Source organism: Pleurodeles waltl, chromosome 10, assembly GCF_031143425.1.
Source record: "Pleurodeles waltl isolate 20211129_DDA chromosome 10, aPleWal1.hap1.20221129, whole genome shotgun sequence".
Lineage (NCBI taxonomy): Eukaryota > Metazoa > Chordata > Amphibia > Caudata > Salamandridae > Pleurodeles > Pleurodeles waltl.
Genome location: NC_090449.1, coordinates 23596520 through 23617963, shown reverse-complemented (window position 1 = coordinate 23617963; position 21444 = coordinate 23596520). Strand labels below are relative to the sequence as shown.

The 21444-nt window shown below is 52.4% G+C and overlaps 1 protein-coding gene across 1 annotated transcript in view; it reads right to left on the bottom strand.

Moving 5' to 3' along the window:
• PLXNA3 (plexin A3) overlaps window positions 1–21444 on the bottom strand; it is a 460104-nt gene that overhangs the window by 184045 nt on the left and 254615 nt on the right. The window contains exons 6-8 of the mRNA XM_069209502.1: window positions 20226–20349; window positions 19017–19170; window positions 15983–16082 (exon numbers count right to left, since the gene is read on the bottom strand). Coding sequence (XP_069065603.1) covers window positions 15983–16082; window positions 19017–19170; window positions 20226–20349 — 378 coding nt within the window. The remainder of the gene's footprint in view (window positions 1–15982; window positions 16083–19016; window positions 19171–20225; window positions 20350–21444) is intronic.

The window sequence follows — 21444 nt, the reverse complement described above, 5'->3', positions numbered from 1 at the left end:
CCTTCTCCCTAGTTTTGAGACTCTGGCTGGCCTTGCTTTATCTCCTACTTCCCTGGCTCTCGACTCTGGCTTGCCCAGGTTCATCTCTCTGGTTCCACAGCTCTGGCTGGCCCGGCTCCACCTCGCAGGTTTCTCTGGCTGGCCCGGGTCCACCTAGCAAGTTCTCTGGCTGGCTGGCCCGGCTCCACCTCGCAGGTTCTCTGGCTGGCTGGCCCGGCTCCACCTCGCAGGTTCTCTGGCTGGCTGGCCCGGCTCCACCTCGCAGGTTCTCTGGCTGGCTGGCCCGGCTCCACCTCGCAGGTTCTCTGGCTGGCTGGCCCGGCTCCACCTCGCAGGTTCTCTGGCTGGCTGGCCCGGCTCCACCTCGCAGGTTCTCTGGCTGGCTGGCCCGGCTCCACCTCGCAGGTTCTCTGGCTGGCTGGCTCGGCTCCACCTCGCAGGTGCTCTGGCTGGCTGGCTCGGCTCCACCTCGCAGGTTCTCTGTCCTCGCAGGTTCTCTGTCTGGCTGGCTCGGCTCCACCTCGCAGGTGCTCTGGCTGGCTGGCTCGGCTCCACCTCGCAGGTTCTCTGTCCTCGCAGGTTCTCCGTCTGGCTGGCTCGGCTCCACCTCGCAGGTTCTCTGGCTGGCTGGCTCGGCTCCACCTCGCAGGTTCTCTGGCTGGCTGGCCCGGCTCCACCTCGCAGGTTCTCTGGCTGGTGTGGTGGCTGGCCCGGCTCCAGCTCGCAGGTTGTCTGGTTCTCTGGCTGGTTCGGCCCCATCTCACTGGTTCTCTGGTTGGTCTGGCTGGCTGGGCTCCATCTTGAACGCCTCCACCTCTCCATAGCTCCTTCGCCTCATTCTCACAGGCTCTCTCCGCTTCCTGCCCAGTTCCGAGAGGCTCCCAGAAGCCCCGGTTAGCAGCCCAGGTTCACAGTATTGTTTCCCCGTCAAGTGGCTCTCTCTGGCCTCACTTCCTGCCATCAAGCGTCGAGCATTATTTACTGTTAGTTTAGAAAGAACGGATATTACCAAGTCTTTGAGCAGAGATTGTTTTTTCCAGGGGGGGATGTCTCCCACGGACTATTCACAGACTGAGGCGGCCAGGAGCCTTCAATAAGGAGGTGGCGGCTGGGGTGGGGGCCGCAGCGGGGGTGCAAAGAACTTCCAGCCATTCAGTAATAAAAAGTAATTTCCTATTAGTTTCCTTTGAACAACTTCTTTTATATGTTAGCGCTCCGAGGCACCTGCCCCAGCACTAAGCTCGGCTCAGCCTCGGTGGCAGGCTCCCCTTACCGGACGCCACTTCCCAGGCCTTGGCTTGAACCTTTCTGTGCCAAGAGGGGCCACAAGGCGAGAAGCAGCCGGCTCTGCGGAGCCCACGTGACATCACAGGGGGCCTCCAGGAGATGGGCTCGGGCCACGACTGATAGGACGAGGCCTGAGCATCAACATGTGGCCTCGGTGAGCATTGCTCAGGTGGTTTAAGCAACACGGGCCTGATTTAGATCTTGGTGGAGGGGAATACTCTAACATCCTGTCCGAACCCATTATATCGTAATACGGCCGATGAAATATCTGTCACAGTTAAGACAGAGAATTCCTTCCGCCCAGACCTAAATCAGGCCTTTTGTTCACTCAACGTGACAAAGGGCTTGATGTAGGTCTTGGTGGAGGGGAATACTCTAACATCCCGTCCACCGTATTACAAACCCATTATATCCTACGGAGATCGTAATACGACGATGGGATATCTGTTCTTACCGCCCAGACCTAAATCAGGCCCTTTGTTCACACACTGATTTAGATATTGGCAGAGGGGAATACTCCGACACAAACATGACGGATATCCCGTCCACCGTATTACGATCCCAATATACCCTCTGGAGATCGTAATATGGTGAACGGGATATCAGTCACGCTTGTGAAGGAGTGTTCCACCCGCAGAAATCGAAATCAGGCCCCAAATCTCCAGTCCCAATAAGGACTTGCTAAACCTACCAGGCCCTTCCTTGGAGAGTTTTGGATTCCCACCCTCTCACCATCAGTTCTTAGCTGATCTTTACAGTTTACAGAATACAGCCTGCTTGGATTATACAAGAATAAGAACCTTCACACAACTTGGAGGCTTTGTGGTTCTCAAATCGGACAAACCGTGATAACGAGGCAGTTTTTTTCAACCGAATGTTTCATTCGCTACTTGCAGGAATTGTCAGTTGTCTACTCTTCATTACGTCATGTCTGGGGTATGGGGCATTCCCAGGGATAGCCTTGAAAAAGTCAAAAAAATGGACGAAACAGGTGTCGGGTGAATCATCTGTATTCCGTTATTACTGGCACAACCATTGTTTGAAAGTACCAAGGAGTAGTAAAAACATCACTGATCACGCTATACAAGGTCTGGACTTAGTTGAGATAACGTATAATTGCAATCTTTCTAAAACACTTTTCACTTCAGTTTGCAATAGGGTGCTAGTCCTACAGATCTCTTCATGTTTACATGCATTGCAAGTGCTCCTCCATAAATATTGCAATGTACTCTCAGCCAGCTGGAGTTGGCTCTGGGCTAATGTCAAGGTCTGGTGATATGAGCACACAGGTCTCGGGCTACCACCACCGGTGGAGCTGGGGTCAGGTATGAGGGCTGCATGCATGCAGATCTAGCTCCACATCTCCGGATAGAACCGCCTGCAACTCTGGGACCGGAACGAGTGCGGGACAGGTAAGAGTAGGACTGGCTGCGCATCCAGGAAGACCCACTGGCAGCGCTGCTAGTGGGTGTAGGGACAGGTAGGAGGCTAGCACCAAGTCTGGATACAGGCACTAGGCTGAGATCTCTCATGGATGTTGGGACAGGTTTAGGGTTAGCATCGCTTGTGAGTGCAAGGTTGGGTATGAGTGTAAGGCTGCCTGTAGATCCAGGACAACTCATGGAAGTACTAGGCTGCAATTTCCCCTGGATGTAGGGTCAGGTACTAGGTTGGGATCGCTCCTGGATGTAGGGTCAGGTACTAGGTTGGGATCGCTCCTGGATGTAGGGGCAGGTACTAGGTTGGGATTGCTCCTCGATGTAGGGGCAGGTACTAGGTTGGGATCACTCCTGGATGTGGCGGCAGGTACAAGGTTGGGATCGCTCCTGGATGTAGGGGCAGGTACTAGGTTGGGATCGCTCCTGGATGTAGGGGCAGGTACTAGGCTGCAATCGCCCCTGGATGTAGGGGCAGGTAGGAGGGTTGGGATCGCTCCTGGATGTAGGGACAGGTACTAGGTTAGGATCGCTCCTGGATGTAGGGTCAGGTACTAGGATGGGATCGCTCCTGGATGTAGGCGCAGGTACTAGGATGGGATCGCTCCTGGATGTAGGGGCAGGTACTAGGATGGGATCGCTCCTGGATGTAGGGGCAGGTACAAGGCTGGGATCGCTCCTGAATGTAGGGGCAGGTACAAGGCTGGGATCGCTCCTGGATGTAGGGGCAGGTACTAGGATGGGATCGCTCCTGGATGTAGGGACAGGTACTAGGCTGGGATCGCTCCTGGATGTAGGGACAGGTACTAGGCTGGGATCGCTCCTGGATGTAGGGACAGGTACTAGGCTGGGATCGCTCCTGGATGTAGGGCCAGGTACTAGGCTGCGATCGCTCCTGGATGTAGGGTCAGGTACTAGGCTGCCATCGCTCCTGGATGTAGGGTCAGGTACTAGGCTGCGTTCGCTCCTGGATGTAGGGACAGGTACTAGGCTGCAATCGCCCCGTGATGTAGGGGCAGGTACTAGGATGGGATCGCTCCTGGATGTAGGGAGAGGTAATAGGATGGGATCGCTCCTGGACGTAGAGGCAGTTACTAGGCTGGGATCGCTCCTGGATGTAGGGAGAGGTTTAAGGTTAGCATCACTAGTGAGTGCAAGGTCGGGTATGAGTGTAAGGCTGCCTGTAGATCCAGGACAACTCATGGAAGTACTAGGCTGCGATCGCTCCTGGATGTAGGGTCTGGTACTAGGTTGGGATCGCTCCTGGATGTAGAGTCAGGTACTAGGTTGGGATCGCTCCTGGATGTAGGGTCAGGTACTGGGATGGGATCGCTCATGGATGTAGTGTCAGGTACTAGGATGGGATCGCTCCTGGATGTAGGGGCAGGTACTAGGCTGGAATCGCTCCTGAATGTAGGGGCAGGTACTAGGATAGGATCGCTCCTGGATGTAGGGAGAGGTACTAGGCTAGAAGGGAGAGGTACTAGGTTGGGATCGCTCCTAGATGTAGGGAGAGGTACTAGGCTGGGATGGCTCCTGGATGGAGGGGCAGGTGCTAGGTTGGGACCGCTCCTGGATGTAGGGACAGGTACTAGGTTGGGATCAGTCCTGGATGTAGGGTCAGGTACTAGGTTGGGATCGCTCCTGGATGTAGGGACGGGTACTAGGTTGGGATCGCTCCTGGATGTAGGGTCAGGTAGTAGGCTGCGATCGCCCCTGGATGTAGGGGCGGGTACTAGGCTGGGATCGCTCCTGGATGTAGGGGCAGGTACTAGGATGGGATCGCTCCTGGATGTAGGGGCAGGTACTAGGATGGGATCGCTCCTGGATGTAGGGTCAGGTACTAGGTTGCGATCGCTCCTGGATGTAGGGTCAGGTACTAGGTTGCGATCGCTCCTGGATGTAGGGTCAGGTACTAGGATGGGATCGCTCCTGGATGTAGGGGCAGGTACTAGGATGGGATCGCTCCTGGATGTAGGGGCAGGTACTAGGCTGGGATCTCTCATGGATATTTGGCCATGTTCATCGCTTGTGAATGCAAGGTCGGGTATGAGTGTAGGGCTGCCTGTCGATCCAGGACAACTCATGGAAGTACTAGGTTGGGATAGCTCCTGGATGTAGGGGCAGGTACTAGGCTGGGATTGCTCCTGGATGTAGGGGCAGGTACTAGTCTGGGATCGCTCTTGGATGTAGGGGCAGGTACTAGGATGGGATCTCTCCTGGATGTAGGGGCAGGTACTAGGCTGGGATCTCTCATGGATATTTGGCCATGTTCATCGCTTGTGAATGCAAGGTCGGGTATGAGTGTAGGGCTGCCTGTCAATCCAGGACAACTCATGGAAGTACTAGGTTGGGATAGCTCCTGGATGTAGGGGCAGGTACTAGGCTGGGATTGCTCCTGGATGTAGGGGCAGGTACTAGTCTGGGATCGCTCTTGGATGTAGGGGCAGGTACTAGGCTGCGATCGCTCCTGAATGTAGGGGCAGGTACTAGAATAGGATCGCTCCTGGATGTAGGGAGAGGTACTAGGCTAGAAGGGAGAGGTACTAGGTTGGGATCGCTCCTAGATGTAGGGAGAGGTACTAGGCTAGAAGGGAGAGGTACTAGGTTGGGATCGCTCCTGGATGGAGGGGCAGGTGCTAGGTTGGGACTGCTCCTGGATGTAGGGACAGGTACTAGGTTGGGATCGCTCCTTGATGTAGGGTCAGGTACTAGGCTGCGATCGCTCCTGGATGTAGGGACAGGTACTAGGCTGCGATCGCTCCTGGATGTAGGGTCAGGTACTAGGCTGGGATCGCTCCTGGATGTAGGGGCAGGTACTAGGTTGGGATCGCTCCTGGATGTAGGGGCAGGTACTAGACTGGGATCGCTCCTGGATGTAGGGAGAGGTAATAGGATGGGATCGCTCCTGGATGTAGGGAGAGGTAATAGGATGGGATCGCTCCTGGACGTAGAGGCAGTTACTAGGCTGGGATCGCTCCTGGATGTAGGGAGAGGTTTAAGGTTAGCATCACTAGTGAGTGCAAGGTCGGTTATGAGTGTAAGGCTGCCTGTAGATCCAGGACAACTCATGGAAGTACTAGGCTGCGATCGCTCCTGGATGTAGGGTCAGGTACTAGGTTGGGATCGCTCCTGGATGTAGGGGCAGGTACTAGGTTGGGATCGCTCCTGGATGTAGGGAGAGGTACTAAGCTGGGATCGCTCCTGGATGTAGGGGTAGGTACTAGGCTGGGATCGCTCCTGGATGTAGGGTCAGGTACTAGGTTGGGATCGCTCCTGGATGTAGGGTCAGGTACTAGGTTGGGATCGCTCCTGGATGTAGGGTCAGGTACTAGGATGGGATCGCTCCTGGATGTAGGGAGAGGTACTAGGATGGGATTGCTCCTGGATGTAGGGAGAGGTACTAGGATGGGATCGCTCCTGGATGTAGGGGCAGGTACTAGGCTGCGATCGCTCCTGAATGTAGGGGCAGGTACTAGGATAGGATCGCTCCTGGATGTAGGGAGAGGTACTAGGCTAGAAGCGAGAGGTACTAGTTTGGGATTGCTCCTAGATGTAGGGAGAGGTACTAGGCTGGGATCGCTCCTGGATAGAGGGGCAGGTGCTAGGTTGGGACCGCTCCTGGATGTAGGGACAGGTACTAGGTTGGGATCGGTCCTGGATGTAGGGTCAGGTATTAGGTTGGGATCGCTCCTGGATGTAGGGACAGGTACTAGGTTGGGATCGCTCCTGGATGTAGGGACAGGTACTAGGTTGGGATCGCTCCTGGATGTAGGGGCAGGTAGTAGGCTGCGATCGCCCCTGGATGTAGGGGCAGGTACTAGGATGGGATCGCTCCTGGATGTAGGGTCAGGTACTAGGTTGCGATCGCTCCTGGATGTAGGGTCAGGTACTAGGTTGCGATCGCTCCTGGATGTAGGGTCAGGTACTAGGATGGGATGGCTCCTGGATGTAGGGTCAGGTACTAGGTTGGGATCGCTCCTGGATGAAGAGGCAGGTACTAGGCTGGGATCGCTCCTGGATGTAGGGAGAGGTACTAGGATGGGATCTCTCCTGGATGTAGGGGCAGGTACTAGGCTGGGATCTCTCATGGATATTTGGCCATGTTCATCGCTTGTGAATGCAAGGTCGGGTATGAGTGTAGGGCTGCCTGTCGATCCAGGACAACTCATGGAAGTACTAGGTTGAGATAGCTCCTGGATGTAGGGGCAGGTACTAGGCTGGGATTGCTCCTGGATGTAGGGTCAGGTACTAGTCTGGGATCGCTCTTGGATGTAGGGGCAGGTACTAGGATGGGATCTCTCCTGGATGTAGGGGCAGGTACTAGGCTGGGATCTCTCATGGATATTTGGCCATGTTCATCGCTTGTGAATGCAAGGTCGGGTATGAGTGTAGGGCTGCCTGTCGATCCAGGACAACTCATGGAAGTACTAGGTTGGGATAGCTCCTGGATGTAGGGGCAGGTACTAGGCTGGGATTGTTCCTGGATGTAGGGGAAAGGTACTAGGCTGGGATCTCTCATGGATATTTGGCCATGTTCATCGCTTGTGAATGCAAGGTCGGGTATGAGTGTAGGGCTGCCTGTCGATCCAGGACAACTCATGGAAGTACTAGGTTGGGATAGCTCCTGGATGTAGGGGCAGGTACTAGGCTGGGATTGCTCCTGGATGTAGGGGCAGGTACTAGTCTGGGATCGCTCTTGGATGTAGGGGCAGGTACTAGGCTGGGATCTCTCATGGATATTTGGCCATGTTCATCGCTTGTGAATGCAAGGTCGGGTATGAGTGTAGGGCTGCCTGTCGATCCAGGACAACTCATGGAAGTACTAGGTTGGGATAGCTCCTGGATGTAGGGGCAGGTACTAGGCTGGGATTGCTCCTGGATGTAGGGGCAGGTACTAGTCTGGGATCGCTCTTGGATGTAGGGGCAGGTACTAGGCTGCGATCGCTCCTGAATGTAGGGGCAGGTACTAGGATAGGATCGCTCCTGGATGTAGGGAGAGGTACTAGGCTAGAAGGGATAGGTACTAGGTTGGGATCGCTCCTAGATGTAGGGAGAGGTACTAGGCTAGAAGGGAGAGGTACTAGGCTGGAATCGCTCCTGGATGGAGGGGCAGGTGCTAGGTTGGGACCGCTCCTGGATGTAGGGACAGGTACTAGGATGGGATCGCTCCTTGATGTAGGGTCAGGTACTAGGCTGCGATCGCTCCTGGATGTAGGGTCAGGTACTAGGCTGCGATCGCTCCTGGATGTAGGGACAGGTACTAGGCTGCAATCGCTCCTGGATGTAGGGACAGGTACTAGGATGTAGGGTCAGGTACTAGGCTGCGATCGCTCCTGGATGTAGGGACAGGTACTAGGCTGCAATCGCTCCTGGATGTAGGGACAGGTACTAGGCTGCAATCGCTCCTGGATGTAGGGACAGGTACTAGGCTGCAATCGCTCCTGGAAGTAGGGACAGGTACTAGGCTGCAATCGCTCCTGGATTTAGGGACAGGTACTAGGCTGCAATCGCTCCTGGATGTAGGGACAGGTACTAGGCTGCAATCGCTCCTGGATGTAGGGACAGGTACTAGGCTGCAATCGCTCCTGGATGTAGGGACAGGTACTAGGCTGCATCGCTCCTGGATGTAGGGACAGGTACTAGGCTGCGATCGCTCCTGGATGTAGGGACAGGTACAAGGTTGGCATCGCTCCTGGATGTAGGGGCAGGTACTAGGCTGCGATCGCTCCTGGATGTAGGGACAGGTACTAGGCTGCGATCGCTCCTGGATGTAGGGACAGGTACTAGGCTGCGATCGCTCCTGGATGTAGGGACAGGTACTAGGCTGGGATCGCTCCTGGATGTAGGGACTGGTACTAGGCTGGGATCGCTCCTGGATGTAGGGACAGGTACTAGGCTGGGATCGCTCCTGGATGTAGCTCCTGGATGTAGGGACAGGTACTAGGCTGGGATCGCTCCTGGATGTAGGGACAGGTACTAGGATGGGATCGCTCCCGGATGTAGGGACAGGTACTAGGATGGGATCGCTCCTGGATGTAGGGTCAGGTACTAGGCTGGGATCGCTCCTGGATGTAGGGTCAGGTACTAGGCTTGGATCGCTCCTGGATGTAGGGAGAGGTACTACGATGGGATCGCTCCTGGATGTAGGGGCAGGTACTAGGCTGGGATCGCTCCTGGATGTAGGGGCAGGTACTAGGATGGGATCGCTCCTGGATGTAGGGACAGGTACTAGGCTGGGATCGCTCCTGGATGTAGGGACAGGTACTAGGATGGGATCGCTCCCGGATGTAGGGACAGGTACTAGGCTGGGATCGCTCCTGGATGTAGGGTCAGGTACTAGGCTTGGATCGCTCCTGGATGTAGGGACAGGTACTAGGCTGGGATCACCTCTGGTTGCAGGAACAAGTTTGAGGTTAGCATGGCTTGGGAATGTGCAGACAGTCACTAGGCTAGTTTGATGTGACGGTACGCGCTACACAATGTGAAACGTGTGAAATCTTCCCCAAGTGTGGACTCCTTACCTCTCCCAGCCCCATAATTGTGACTGACAGTGTCCTTGCTGCTGTCCTAACATATTTTTCCAGTCTTGAGTAACGGCCATTTATGTTGAGCTGGGGACATGTCACGTGATCTGTTAGGAGGGGCGAGAGCTGTGTTGCTGTGGAAGCCATCACGGGACAACAGGGACACAGTATTATTGTGGAAGCATACCATGGGAGAGCAAGGACCTCTACTGGTTAAGCCAACGAGGAGAATATTAGCCTTAGCGATGTGTAAGGCACCATGAGGCAGCGGGGCTGAAGGGGAGATCTGAGTCATGCTCCGGTGTAAGGCACCATGAAGCAGCGGGGCTGAAGGGGAGATCTGAGTCATGCTGCAGTGTAAGGCACCATGAAGCAGCAGGCTGAAGGGGAGATCTGAGTCATGCTGCAGTGTAAGGCACCATGAAGCAGTGGAGCTGAAGGGGAGATCTGAGTCATGCTGCAGTGTAAGGCAACATGAAGCAGTGGAGCTGAAGGGGAGATCTGAGTCATGCTGCTGTGTAAGGCACCATGAAGCAGCAGGCTGAAGGGGAGATCTGAGTCATGCTGCAGTGTAAGGCAACATGAAGCAGTGGAGCTGAAGGGGAGATCTGAGTCATGCTGCAGTGTAAGGCAAAATGAAGCAGCAGGACTGAAGGGGAGATCTGAGTCATGCTGCAGTGTAACCAACATGAAGTAGTGGAGCTGAAGGGGGATCTGACTCATGCTGCTGTGTAAGGCAACATGAAGCAGTGGAGCTGAAGGGGAGATCTGAGTCCTGCCGCTGTGTAAGGCAACATGAAGCAGCGGGCTGAAGGAGAGATCTGAGTCCTGCCGCTGTGTAAGGCAACATGAAGGCCCAGGGATGGAAGGGGAGATCTGAGTCATGCTGCTGTGTAAGGCAACATGAAGCAGCGGGGCTGAAAGGGAGATCTGAGTCAAGCTGCAGTGTAAGGCAACATGAACCAGTAGAGCTGAAGGGGAGATCTGAGTCATGCTGCTGTGCAACATGAAGGAGCCGGGGCTGAAGGGGAGATCTGAGTCATGCTGCAGTGTAAGGCAACATGAAATAGCGGAGCTGAAGGGGAGATCTGAGTCATGCTGCAGTGTAAGGCAACATGAAGCAGCAGGGGCTGAAGGGGAGATCTGAGTCACGCTGCAGTGTAAGGCAACATGAAATAGATGAGCTGAAGGGGAGATCCGAGTTATGCTCCAATGTAAGGCAAAATGAAGCAGCGGGGGCTGAAGGGGAGATCTGAGTCATGCTGCTGTGTAAGGCAAAATGAAGCAGCGGTGGCTGAAGGGGAGATCTGAGTCATGCTGCTGTGTAAGGCAACATGAAGCAGCGGGGCTGAAGGAGAGATCTGAGTCCTGCCGCTGTGTAAGGCAACATGAAGGCCCAGGGATGGAAGGGGAGATGTGAGTCATGCTGCTGTGTAAAGCAACATGAAGCAGCGGGGGCTGAAGGGGAGATGTGAGTCATGCTGCAGTGTAAGGCAACATGAAATAGCGGAGCTGAAGGGGAGATCTGAGTCATGCTCCAGTGTAAGGCAACATGAAGGAGAGGGTTTGAATGGGAGATCTGAGTCCTGCCGCTGTGTAAGGCAACATGAAGGCCCAGGGATGGAAGGGGAGATCTGAGTCATGCTGCTGTGTAAGGCAACATGAAGCAGCGGGGCTGAAAGGGAGATCTGAGTCAAGCTGCAGTGTAAGGCAACATGAACAAGTAGAGCTGAAGGGGAGATCTGAGTCATGCTGCTGTGTAAGGCAAAATGAAGCAGCAGGACTGAAGGGGAGATCTGAGTCATGCTGCAGTGTAAGGCAACATGAAGCAGCAGGACTGAAGGGGAGATCTGAGTCATGCTGCAGTGTAAGGCAACATGAAGGAGCAGGGGCTGAAGGGGAGATCTGAGTCATGCTGCTGTGTAAGGCAACATGAAGCAGTGGGGCTAAATGGGAGATCCGAGTCATGCTGCTGTGTAAGGCAACATGAAGGAGCAGGTTTGAATGGGAGATCTGAGTCATGCTGCAGTGTAAGGCAAAATGAAGCAGCAGGACTGAAGGGGAGATCTGAGTCATGCTGCTGTGTAAGGCAACATGAAGGAGCAGGGGCTGAAGGGGAGATCTGAGTCATGCTGCTGTGTAAGGCAAAATGAAGGCGCAAGGGTGGATGGGGAGATCCGAGTAATGCCGCCGTGCAAACCAACTGAGTACAGCCCCTAGCGTTGGCTTCTGATGCTAGCCACTGACTGTAGCCCCGGACACTGGCTGCTGACGGTAGCCACTGACTAACCAGACTTCTCACGATAGCCACTGACTGCAGCCCCTGAGAGCTGGTGACGGTAGCCACTGACTAACCACAGATGCTGGTTCCTGACGGTAGCCACTGACTGCAACCCCTGACTGCAACCACTGACTGCAACCCCCGACAGCTGCTGACGGTAGCCACTGACTAACCACAGATGCTGGTTCCTGACGGTAGCCACTGACTGCGGTCCCTGACCTTGGCTGCTGTCGGTAGCCACTGACTGCGTCTCCCACCGCCTGCTCCCAGTCAGCCCCTCTGGGCTCTGGTGGGAAGGGTGAGGCGACGCAGCCGAGGGCCTCAAATCTGGCCGTGAGCAGCACTGCACAACGGGGTGGAGCCCCCCAAAGCCAGTGCAGACTCCAAACAGGAAGCCGAGTCGGGGCCGCCGAGTCACGCCTGCGGATAGCCCTCCTCGCCGGTTGCCGTGGTGACGGATGCAGGAGGAGGATGCTGCACTGTTCGGCCTCGGGGGGCCTGGGATTGGTTGGCAGGCAGGCGAAGGTGAGCAGACACCACGCTCCTCTCCCGCAGCACAAGTAGAGGTAATTTATGTCTCTGAGGCTGGAGTAATAGACTTCCGGGGCCTGCGTTGTCTCCGCGTGATGTGGTACCCGCAGCGTAACCCCTCCATCCCACCCATCCCCCGCTCTCTCTTCCAGGGGCTCGGGCCGCCGTTTCCGGAGCTTTGTGCAGCCTTGTATTGTCCAGAGAGAGCTCCCAGGCTCGGGGGACCATTGTGTGGTACCTCATCTGCATCCTGCAAGGGGGTCGGGGCTTTGCTGCCAGAAGTGCCATGCCCATGGGTGCTGGCGGCCACAGGGCTGGCAGAAGGGAAGTGTTGACAGGCCCCAGACCAGTGCCACCCATGTGCAGGGAGGAGTCCTGGGCCCAGGACGGGAAGCGTTGTTTAACTTCGGTATCGGGTGCCCTGGGCGGGATCCAAGGGTGATGCCAGTCACAGGGCTGGCAGAAGGTGGCCAGGCTGACCCAGTGGTGCCCACGTGCAGAGATATTCAGCGTGAACCTACCTCCGAAATCAGGCCCTGTGCATGAAGTGGCTACTTCCCTCCGGAGGGCACTGGTACAGGGCTAGCGGGGGGGGGGTGTAGGTCACTGGGGGCGGCGGGGGCAAGGCTCCCGGGTGCTGGAGGGGCAGGGGAGAACCCCACAAGCGGCAGGAGATAGTTTGTGGAGCACCCCCCCCTCCCTCAGCAGTTGGAGAAGCCCAAAGTGATGTTCACACAGCTCGAGAGCGCGATCGTTATAAGCCGGGTGGAGACCCTCACTCCTCTAGGCCCACAGCTCCCTCCATCCTTCTCACTCCTCTGGGCCCACAGCTCCCTCCAGCCTTCTCACTCCTCTAGGCCCACAGCTCCATCCAGCCTTCTCACTCCTCTAGGCCCACAGGTCCCTCCAGCCTTCTCACTCCTCTAGGCCCACAGGTCCCTCCAGCCTTCTCACTCCTCTAGGCCCACAGCTCCCTCCATCCTTCTCACTCCTCTAGGCCCACAGCTCACTCCTCTAGGCCCACAGCTCCCTCCCATCCTTCTCACTCCTCTGGGCCCACAGCTCCCTCCATCCTTCTCACTCCTCTGGGCTCACAGCTCCCTCCATCCTTCTCACTCCTCTGGGCTCACAGCTCCCTCCAGCCTTCTCACTCCTCTGGGCCCACAGCTCCCTCCAGCCTCTCACTCCTCTGGGCCCACAGCTCCCTCCCATCCTTCTCACTCCTCTAGGCTCACAGCTTCCTCCAGCCTTCTCAGTCCTCTGGGCCCACAGCTTCCTCCAGCCTCTCACTCCTCTGGGCCCACAGCTCCCTCCCATCCTTCTCACTCCTCTAGGCTCACAGCTTCCTCCAGCCTTCTCAGTCCTCTGGGCCCACAGCTCCCTCCAGCCTCTCACTCCTCTAGGCCCACAGCTCCCTCCCATCCTTCTCACTCCTCTAGGCCCACAGCTACCTCCCATCCTTTGACAGGCTCTAATTGACTCCAGCCCCTCCTGGCTCACCGCTACCTGCATATTAGGATAGGCCTTTTGCTCCATCGGGCATTTCCCAGGTGGGCTTCAGTAACTTAGAGCTCAGTCAGTGCTTTACCACCTATGAAGAACGGGGCTTTCCCTCCCTCAGCAGTTCTTCAATGGAAACGATTCCAGGCGCTTTAGTGGATCCGCCCCTTTTGCATGACATGAAGAGCTGACGTGGCACAGGACAAGCCCGGTGTGCCCTTCGGGTGCCCGGATGCCTACTTGTGCCTTGCATCTGCTTTAGCAGAGCACAGTACTGCAGGAAGGCCTGATATCAGAAACACCTGCAAGTACATCAGTACTGGGCCCAGCACAGCAGGGAGGAGCATTCATACCAGTACTCTAGCCGCTATATCATCACAAAGTCACTCAGGACTATGGGTGGTGAAGAGCGAAGGGCGGTGTAAAGGAAAGGGCCTACTCTGGCAAAGCTGGCACACTGGGTCCAGGGTGGAGCGCTGCCAACAGCTCTCCTTCTATGCACCTCACTCCAGGTGGCAAAGGAGCTGCTGTCGCCGTGCAGATCAGCGCCCATCAGATCTTCTAGGAGCTAAGTGTGCAGGGGACTCAATCTCTGGCAGAGCAGCCTTCCATTTACTTCAGGAAGCCATGGGTGCTGCTCGGCCCCCCAGTCAGGAAGGTCCCAGGGTCTCCTCCGGTCACTCAGATGCGTCCCAGAGGTGACCGCAGCAGAAGCCCATGAGGGCGGACATCAAAGAACCACCGCAGGGGCAGCATTAGCCGGCTCTGGGGATTAGAGGGATTGCAGCCAAGTGATCATCCCGAGGCTGAGCTGAAGCCGCTGCTCACCCTCGGGAAGGAGCAGCGGCCATGGGAAAAGTGGAGCATAAGGGGGAGCTTATCCCTCGCCCTCCCTCGGATCACGAGGAGGAACAGATGAAGATGAGAAGTAGACGGGGCAACAGCATAATCTTGGGGTCATGGATTCCACTATTTTTCTTCGGTCACCATATTTTTTTGCGTTCGCAAACGGTCCGATTCGCAGAGTTGCTTTCTCAAAAGCGTACCAGAGAGGGCACGGCATGCCCATGTGAGCTGCTGGAAACATGGAACCAAACCACTCGTTTCCATTACTAGGGGAGGAGGCCTCAGGAAATCAAGAGAAGTGATCGAGCCTCTGGTGATGGAGCATCCAAGAGCCAACATCAGTGTTCAGTCTTTTGACTCAGCTGTAAAAAGATGCTCGACTGTAACAATCCATCTCCAGCCCTTGTAACCTAAAGAGACTGACATCAATGAATGGGTGTTCCCCAGCACTGGACAAGAACCCCAGAGCGGATTCTACTTTGGAGCATGAAGAAGGAAATCCAATATGAGCCCCAGGCACCCTCCGGGAATGCACCGCTCATTCATAGACTGGAACCCAAGGGGCCATACAACAAAGGTGTTCCTGCATGGTCATCCAACACTAGCCAAGAATAACATGGAGCCCATGTGTCAAAACACACACACACACACACACACACCCACCCCTGTATCTGTGCTGTATTTTGAAGTCTCGTCTACCAGATAGGGACAGCCAAGTCTGCTGCGTCTGAGGCAGAAGTTGTATATAGCATGGCACTTCTCCTAGAGATCAAATAATCTGTCCACTGGGCTACTACAGAAGACCAAATGGATGGATCCTGTGGAAAGTAAATCAGGCACGGACAAGCATTTCCCTTTACATTTTGACAATTGCTTATTCTTTTTCAATTCTGTTCAGAGTTTCCAGAGTGATAAGTGTTGGAAAAATAAACCATGCCGTTTATAAAGATTGAAACCATTGAATTCAATGTAGAGTTTTGAGACAACAAAAGATGTATTTACTTTTACCCAAGTACTTAGAATACTTTATAGAAAATCATTGACAAAGCCGCAAGCTCAGCACATGTTTTATAGGCAAGATGTAATGGCTTTGCCAATGGTTATTACTTAGTATGAGCAAACATCAGAAAGACCTCAATAAGGAGCTGAGCTCAAGTTCTGCACAAGAGACTCCTTGGACTAATGCAGATGCTGCAGACCGGAGTGAGAAAATAAAACTCCTGCAATCAAGTACACTAGACCTGGCGAAGATTTGCATCAGCTGACTTGGGGCAGAAAGAGCTTGAGAAACCATAAGACTAGTCTGGCCCATGACACGATGTTGTGATAACGTTCATTTGCAAATAATCACATCTTTTCACATAAACAGGAGACGTAAAGACTTGCCCTTCACAAGCCACATCCTGCATGGGACTAGCTCTAGAAGGGCCAAGAAGTCCATCTTCAGTTGGGTAAGGCCCCTCAAGTCCCACACATGCGTAACAGGAGTGTGTCCCCACCTTACATCCATGGACAGCACTGCAGCCCATCCCGCGCCCAGTGGTTTCGTAGAACTAGTGGGTGATAGTACTTACGACTGGAGGACGCTGCAGTTGTAGAAGACAAAGTCTGTGCTGGCAAAGGTCTTGCCCGTCTCCTTGGATTTCAGATGAAGCTTCACAGCCCGCGTGTCCCCTGTAGTGATGGATGGAAGGGCCGAGTGAGAAGCAAGCTAAGGGGTCGCACGCAAGCCATGCGCCATTCAAAACTTACACAGGGTTCACTCTTGACTTAATGCAAGATAAGACTAGTACTTCAGGTTAGGATTAGTTAAAAGTTTTAATCTCAGAGCTGGTTCTGAATTTGGTATGTTTAGGACTGTGCTTTCATGTTTTTAATCTTGCTATTGTAGTTAGACTTAAGTTTCGGTCTGATCTTGTAGCGGTTGGCTGGGATGGATTATCAAGGAAAGCGGTTTGTTCTGTTTTCACTTTAGGATTCTAATCAGCTCAAGATTTCACTTTCAATCTGATAATTAAGTCTCTGTTAGGTAGGATGCATATTAGGACTCTGGTTTCCATTTCAGTTTGGTATATATATTGTGATTTTAGTTTTAGCTTTAGACAGATTGTGATTTTAATTTTAGCTTTAGATACATATTGCGATTTTAGTTTTCACTTTAGATACAGATAGTGATTTTAATTTTCACTTTAGACAGATTGTGATTTTAATTTTAGCTTTAGACACCAATTGTGATTTTAGTTTTAGCTTGAGACAGATTGTGAATTTAATTTTAGCTTGAGACAGATTGTGAATTTATTTTTAGCTTTAGATACAGATTGTGATTTTATTTTTAGCTTTGGACCCAGATTGTGATTTTATTTTTAGCTTTGGACACAGTAAGTGACTTTAGTTTTAGCTTTAGACAGATTGTGATTTTAGTTTTAGACACCGATTGAGATTTTAGTTTTAGCTTTAGAAAGATTGTGATTTTAATTTTAGCTCGAGGCAGACTGTGATTTCAGTTTTCGCTTTTGACAGATTGTAATTTTAGTTTAAGCTTAAGACACCAATTGTGATTTTAGTTTTAGCTTCAGGCAGATTGTGATTTTAGTTTTAGACAGTGATTTTAGTTTTAGCTTAAGACAGATTGCGATTTTAGTAATCACTTTAGACAGACTGATTTTAGATTTAGCTTTAGACAGATTGTGATTTTAGTTTTAGCTTTGGAAAGATTGTGATTTTAATTTGAGCTTTAGACACGTGATTGTGATTTTAGTTTTACCTTAAGACAGATTGTGATTTTAATTTTATCAAGCTTTGACAATTTTCTTAGGTTGCTAGCTTTGGACTGAATTTATGTGATGGAAATTTAGTTAGTTGGGGTAGGGTGATGATTTAGTCTGGAATATATTTTGTTTGAAATCAAATTAATTTTTGGATGACATTTTAATCATGGTTCATATTTACATTTCAGATTCCAGGGTTAGACTTTTTTTTTTTGAGCTGGGGCTTCTTTTTGAGGTTGGTGTTTTAGTTGTCTTGGTATCAGTTACATTTTCAACCTGACATTCTAGTTACATTTGTAGCCTTAAATTTTAGATACAGTTGTTGGGTGGTATTTTACAGGCTGGGAGCGAGTGGGGGGTTGTCTGATGCTTGCCCTGCATGGCTGCTGCGAGCAGGACACACGATTTTAAGGCACCTTTAGTGTGAATATGATAATGGATAACACCTCCCTTTGTGGAGTGTTGCCAAGACTGGCTGTACTCTGGTGACTGGTGTGAACAGGTAATGGTATCCTATAGATCACCACCAGGGATCCAATTTTAATCCTGTCCAGGGGGTTCTTCAATAAAATTGAGGAAGGTGACACTCCTGAGATAGTTTTATGTTCTGTTTGTCCTGATCCCCGTTTGTGTTATTGCGTAGTATTTTCTTTTTCCCACCCTTACTGCTCCACTCCAGCGTGGGTCTACGTAGGAGTGTGTTAGCAGAAGCCCAATGATGAAGCATGCCACAATGGGTGGGTGAGGGCAGTTTTTCATACTGGTGGTCGCCCGCCCCTGGGGGCGGTGGACGTACTGGTTCTTGTCCTTTAGTGCTAGTGTGTGTACTCTGGGGAACCACTAGAACATGCAGTGAGCATCTCTCCTCACCAAAAGTCTCCCCTCAATGGCACACAAAAGCAACATAATTCAGCTTTCTTATACATAAATGGCATGCGTACTGGAGCAAGCCGCTTTCAGTCGTGCCGGCAGGCTAACACCTGCCCCGGTTACAACTCAGATCAGCGACCATGAGCAGGTACGATGTGTGCTTCAGGGAGTGGAAGACACTCGCTCGCCTCTGAGCACCACATTCGGGTAGGGGGGCTTGTCTACAGACAAAGGCTGGGGGGTGGTCTCTGCTGGCCAGTGCGGATTTGAACCGGACAAGTGAGTCTTGTGTTAAATAGCTCCGAAAAGCTGGTGGAGCTGCAGTAGAAAGAGTCCTCTGTAATGTAGTCCTTCCTTCAGGGAATTCTGCCTTTAGTTTTGAGCAATAGCTACGAGTTTTCCATCTCCAGAGAAAGTGCTGTTGCCCTGCAGAAGTGCAACAAGAACAGATGATGGACAGAATGCTTTGCTCACCATGCCGTTTCTGTTTGGAATATGGAAATCAGCCTTGACCCTGCTCCCCATGGGAACAGTCCAGCTTGAACTGCCAGGCCAGGCCCTCCCTGAACCGGAAACAAGCATCCTGGGACTGGTTTCAGGGGATCACTAGCTGGACTACAGTGGCATGGCGAGCCATGCAGAAGTGGGCCCAACTGGTCATCTTCTGTATGATAAGTCATGTGATGTCGGTCTAAGCCCTCAGAACAATAGTTGGACATTGCGCCTGAGTCAGAGGTTCTAAAGGGCACAAGTCTAACGTGAACATATCTAAAGTGCATCCTGACGTCCCCACGATTAAGCAGATTGTTGGAGTATTAATGGATCTTTAAAGCACAGTTGGATTCTCAGATTCTTCTGTGTACACTGTATAGGGTGAAGCCCCTTCGCTCCTCAGCTGATGGATGGTTAACTCTTATAGGGCTGATGCCTCTGACAAGTCTACAGAACTACAACCCAAGGAAGCTCTCACCATATCCACGGGTGACGGAGGGCACATCCCGCAGGGAGGGCGAGAAGCAGTGCACCTCTCCATGCTTGATCAAGGCTTCTCGCTCAGCGATGTCTTCGAAAGAGCAGGTGACACCAGCTGAAAGATCCGGAACATTCTTTACGGACAGCGTGAGCTGGAAAAGAAACAGTACAGTGTCAGACGGCAAAGGTTGGCAGCAAAGAAAATTGGCAAAGACAAGCAAGTGCGAAAAGTGGCCAAGTGAACACATTCAACCACCCTGGGGCAATGCATCTGCAACATTCCCAGGCAGAACAGATGGTGCTAGAGTGGACAGGGCAGTTTTGACCCTCCACAGACCACAGCGGAAACTGCACTTCGGAGTATTTCGGACAAGGACCATTAAATGAGTTTTATTGTAGTGTCGACACAGGGAGGGCCCCAGAGTGCTACTAATCCAGGCAGGGGTAGATTTCTATGCACTGGGATTCCAACTATATAACAAGAAAAACAGGTCTCGTGGCAATGCAAGGTCCAACATTTGCCAGTGGACCCAAAGAGCTACAAACACAGAATGAAAGAGGAGGAAAAGACTAAAGGAGGGAAGGACACTAAGACCAAACGAGAGTTACACACATCTCAAACCCACCACAAGAGAAGTTATTTTGCAGATGGCATCTCTGCCTATCAGTCTTAAATTGGTGAGTGTGTGGAGAGAGCTTCAGACACCTGAAGTCTCAGTGAAGTCCTCTCCACTGCAGGAAATACACAAGGATACTGAAGAACAGGATTGCGCATCACTCTCAGGGTGTGTGATGGGCCTATTATAAAGTCCCTGGCCCAATCACACTCACTATGGCAGACCCATTGGCTGAAGTTGGTACCTGTAGTAACCATGGGGGCTGCAATGCTGTGGATGGCATGAAAATAGCACCAATGGATGGGCCTGCGTAGCGGACAGTACCACAGCAGTCGCAGTTGTGACGAACATGGCTTTTCAGGGGGGTTTCTCATTGGGTGGCAGGTCCTATCTGTCTATAAGGTGATCTTAAAATGAAACCAGCCAAGCAGGAAGACCACACCCTCACTCTGTGGAGCTGGACTACAGTGGTGAAGATCACTTCTAACCATAAGCTGGACGACAACAAGGCCGAGCCCTTCCGCCAAATGCACGTGCCCGTTTACGAGTCCCATATCCTTAAGCCCAGTTTGCACCCCAAGATCCCTTACCAATAGTTCAGGTATAGTAACAGATACGTTGTTGGGGTGCACCTCCAGCTGCACACAGTGGTTGAGTTCAGCGGTGAAGCGGTGAGGCTCATCGGCACGTGGGCAATCACTTCTACGACTGCACCTGAAGACACCGAGAAAAGTATTGAGAAAGAGGGTCCGTGCAGGTGCCATAAAGTACTTTTACAAGAGATTTAGCATCCCCCCCATACCCCGGCTTGGCCCTCCTTATGGAAGTAATGTGTATAACAAGACTACAATGATATCACTCCACAGACAAAAATGTCCGGAAACTAACATTTATCGTAAGAGTACCATTTCCTCTAAACATGAGAATTTCTCTGAATTACTTTTTCTACAGAGCCCCCCATGACCCACTCCCCAAATACGTTAACTTCTGCTCAAAAAACATTTCTATGATATCACTCCTCCACCAAATGACAGGTTCACCCAATCAACGCAAGCCCATCATAAGAATGTTCCCAGCAGAAAACTAAAGACAGAACTTGTTCGTCATGCAGTGAAAGCCATGCCCAATGACTCTGGACACCCGCTGATCATGGTCCCAGCTTTAGCAACCACCCACCCCAGCGCTCTGGTGCCCCACTGTTCTACTGGTACAGTTTCACCCATCACTGCCTGCTGATGAGCATTGTACATGTTGTTTGTGAAGCAACCCTTAGTTTTGTATCACAGCTTGGGGTTAAATTAGCCCCCATGTTGGTACCTCCATCCGTCGTCAGTTTTTGAGAGGCAACCTTCAGACTGACCACAGTAGTCCAGCGGAGGCGTTCCCGCTGATGTGTGAAGTGGTACCTTGTGCCATTCCTGCAAGCTGGGGCTGTTAATGAACCCTAGATGTGCCTCCACCCTTCCTGCAGGCAGGACACATTGCCCCATCTCACCCAGTACCTGTATCCAGTATCGCAGGTCTCATCATTCTTGTTTCGGAATATCTTACCCCTCACCTCCCACGTGTGCTGCTTCTTGGAGTTTTCCATTTAGCTGCCTGGAAACCAGGAGGCCATCTCCCAGGGGGCCTTCCATCAATTCTAGAAGGTGCCTTATTCTTCCACGTAGTCTTGAGTATGACGCCAGTGACAAGTATTATCAGCACCCAGACACACATTACCTACCCTCTCTTCTGCTTTGTTAATAATAAAGGGTCAAGAGCACATAACCTTAAAGTACACCACTTCTTAGGTCTGATGCCCATCAC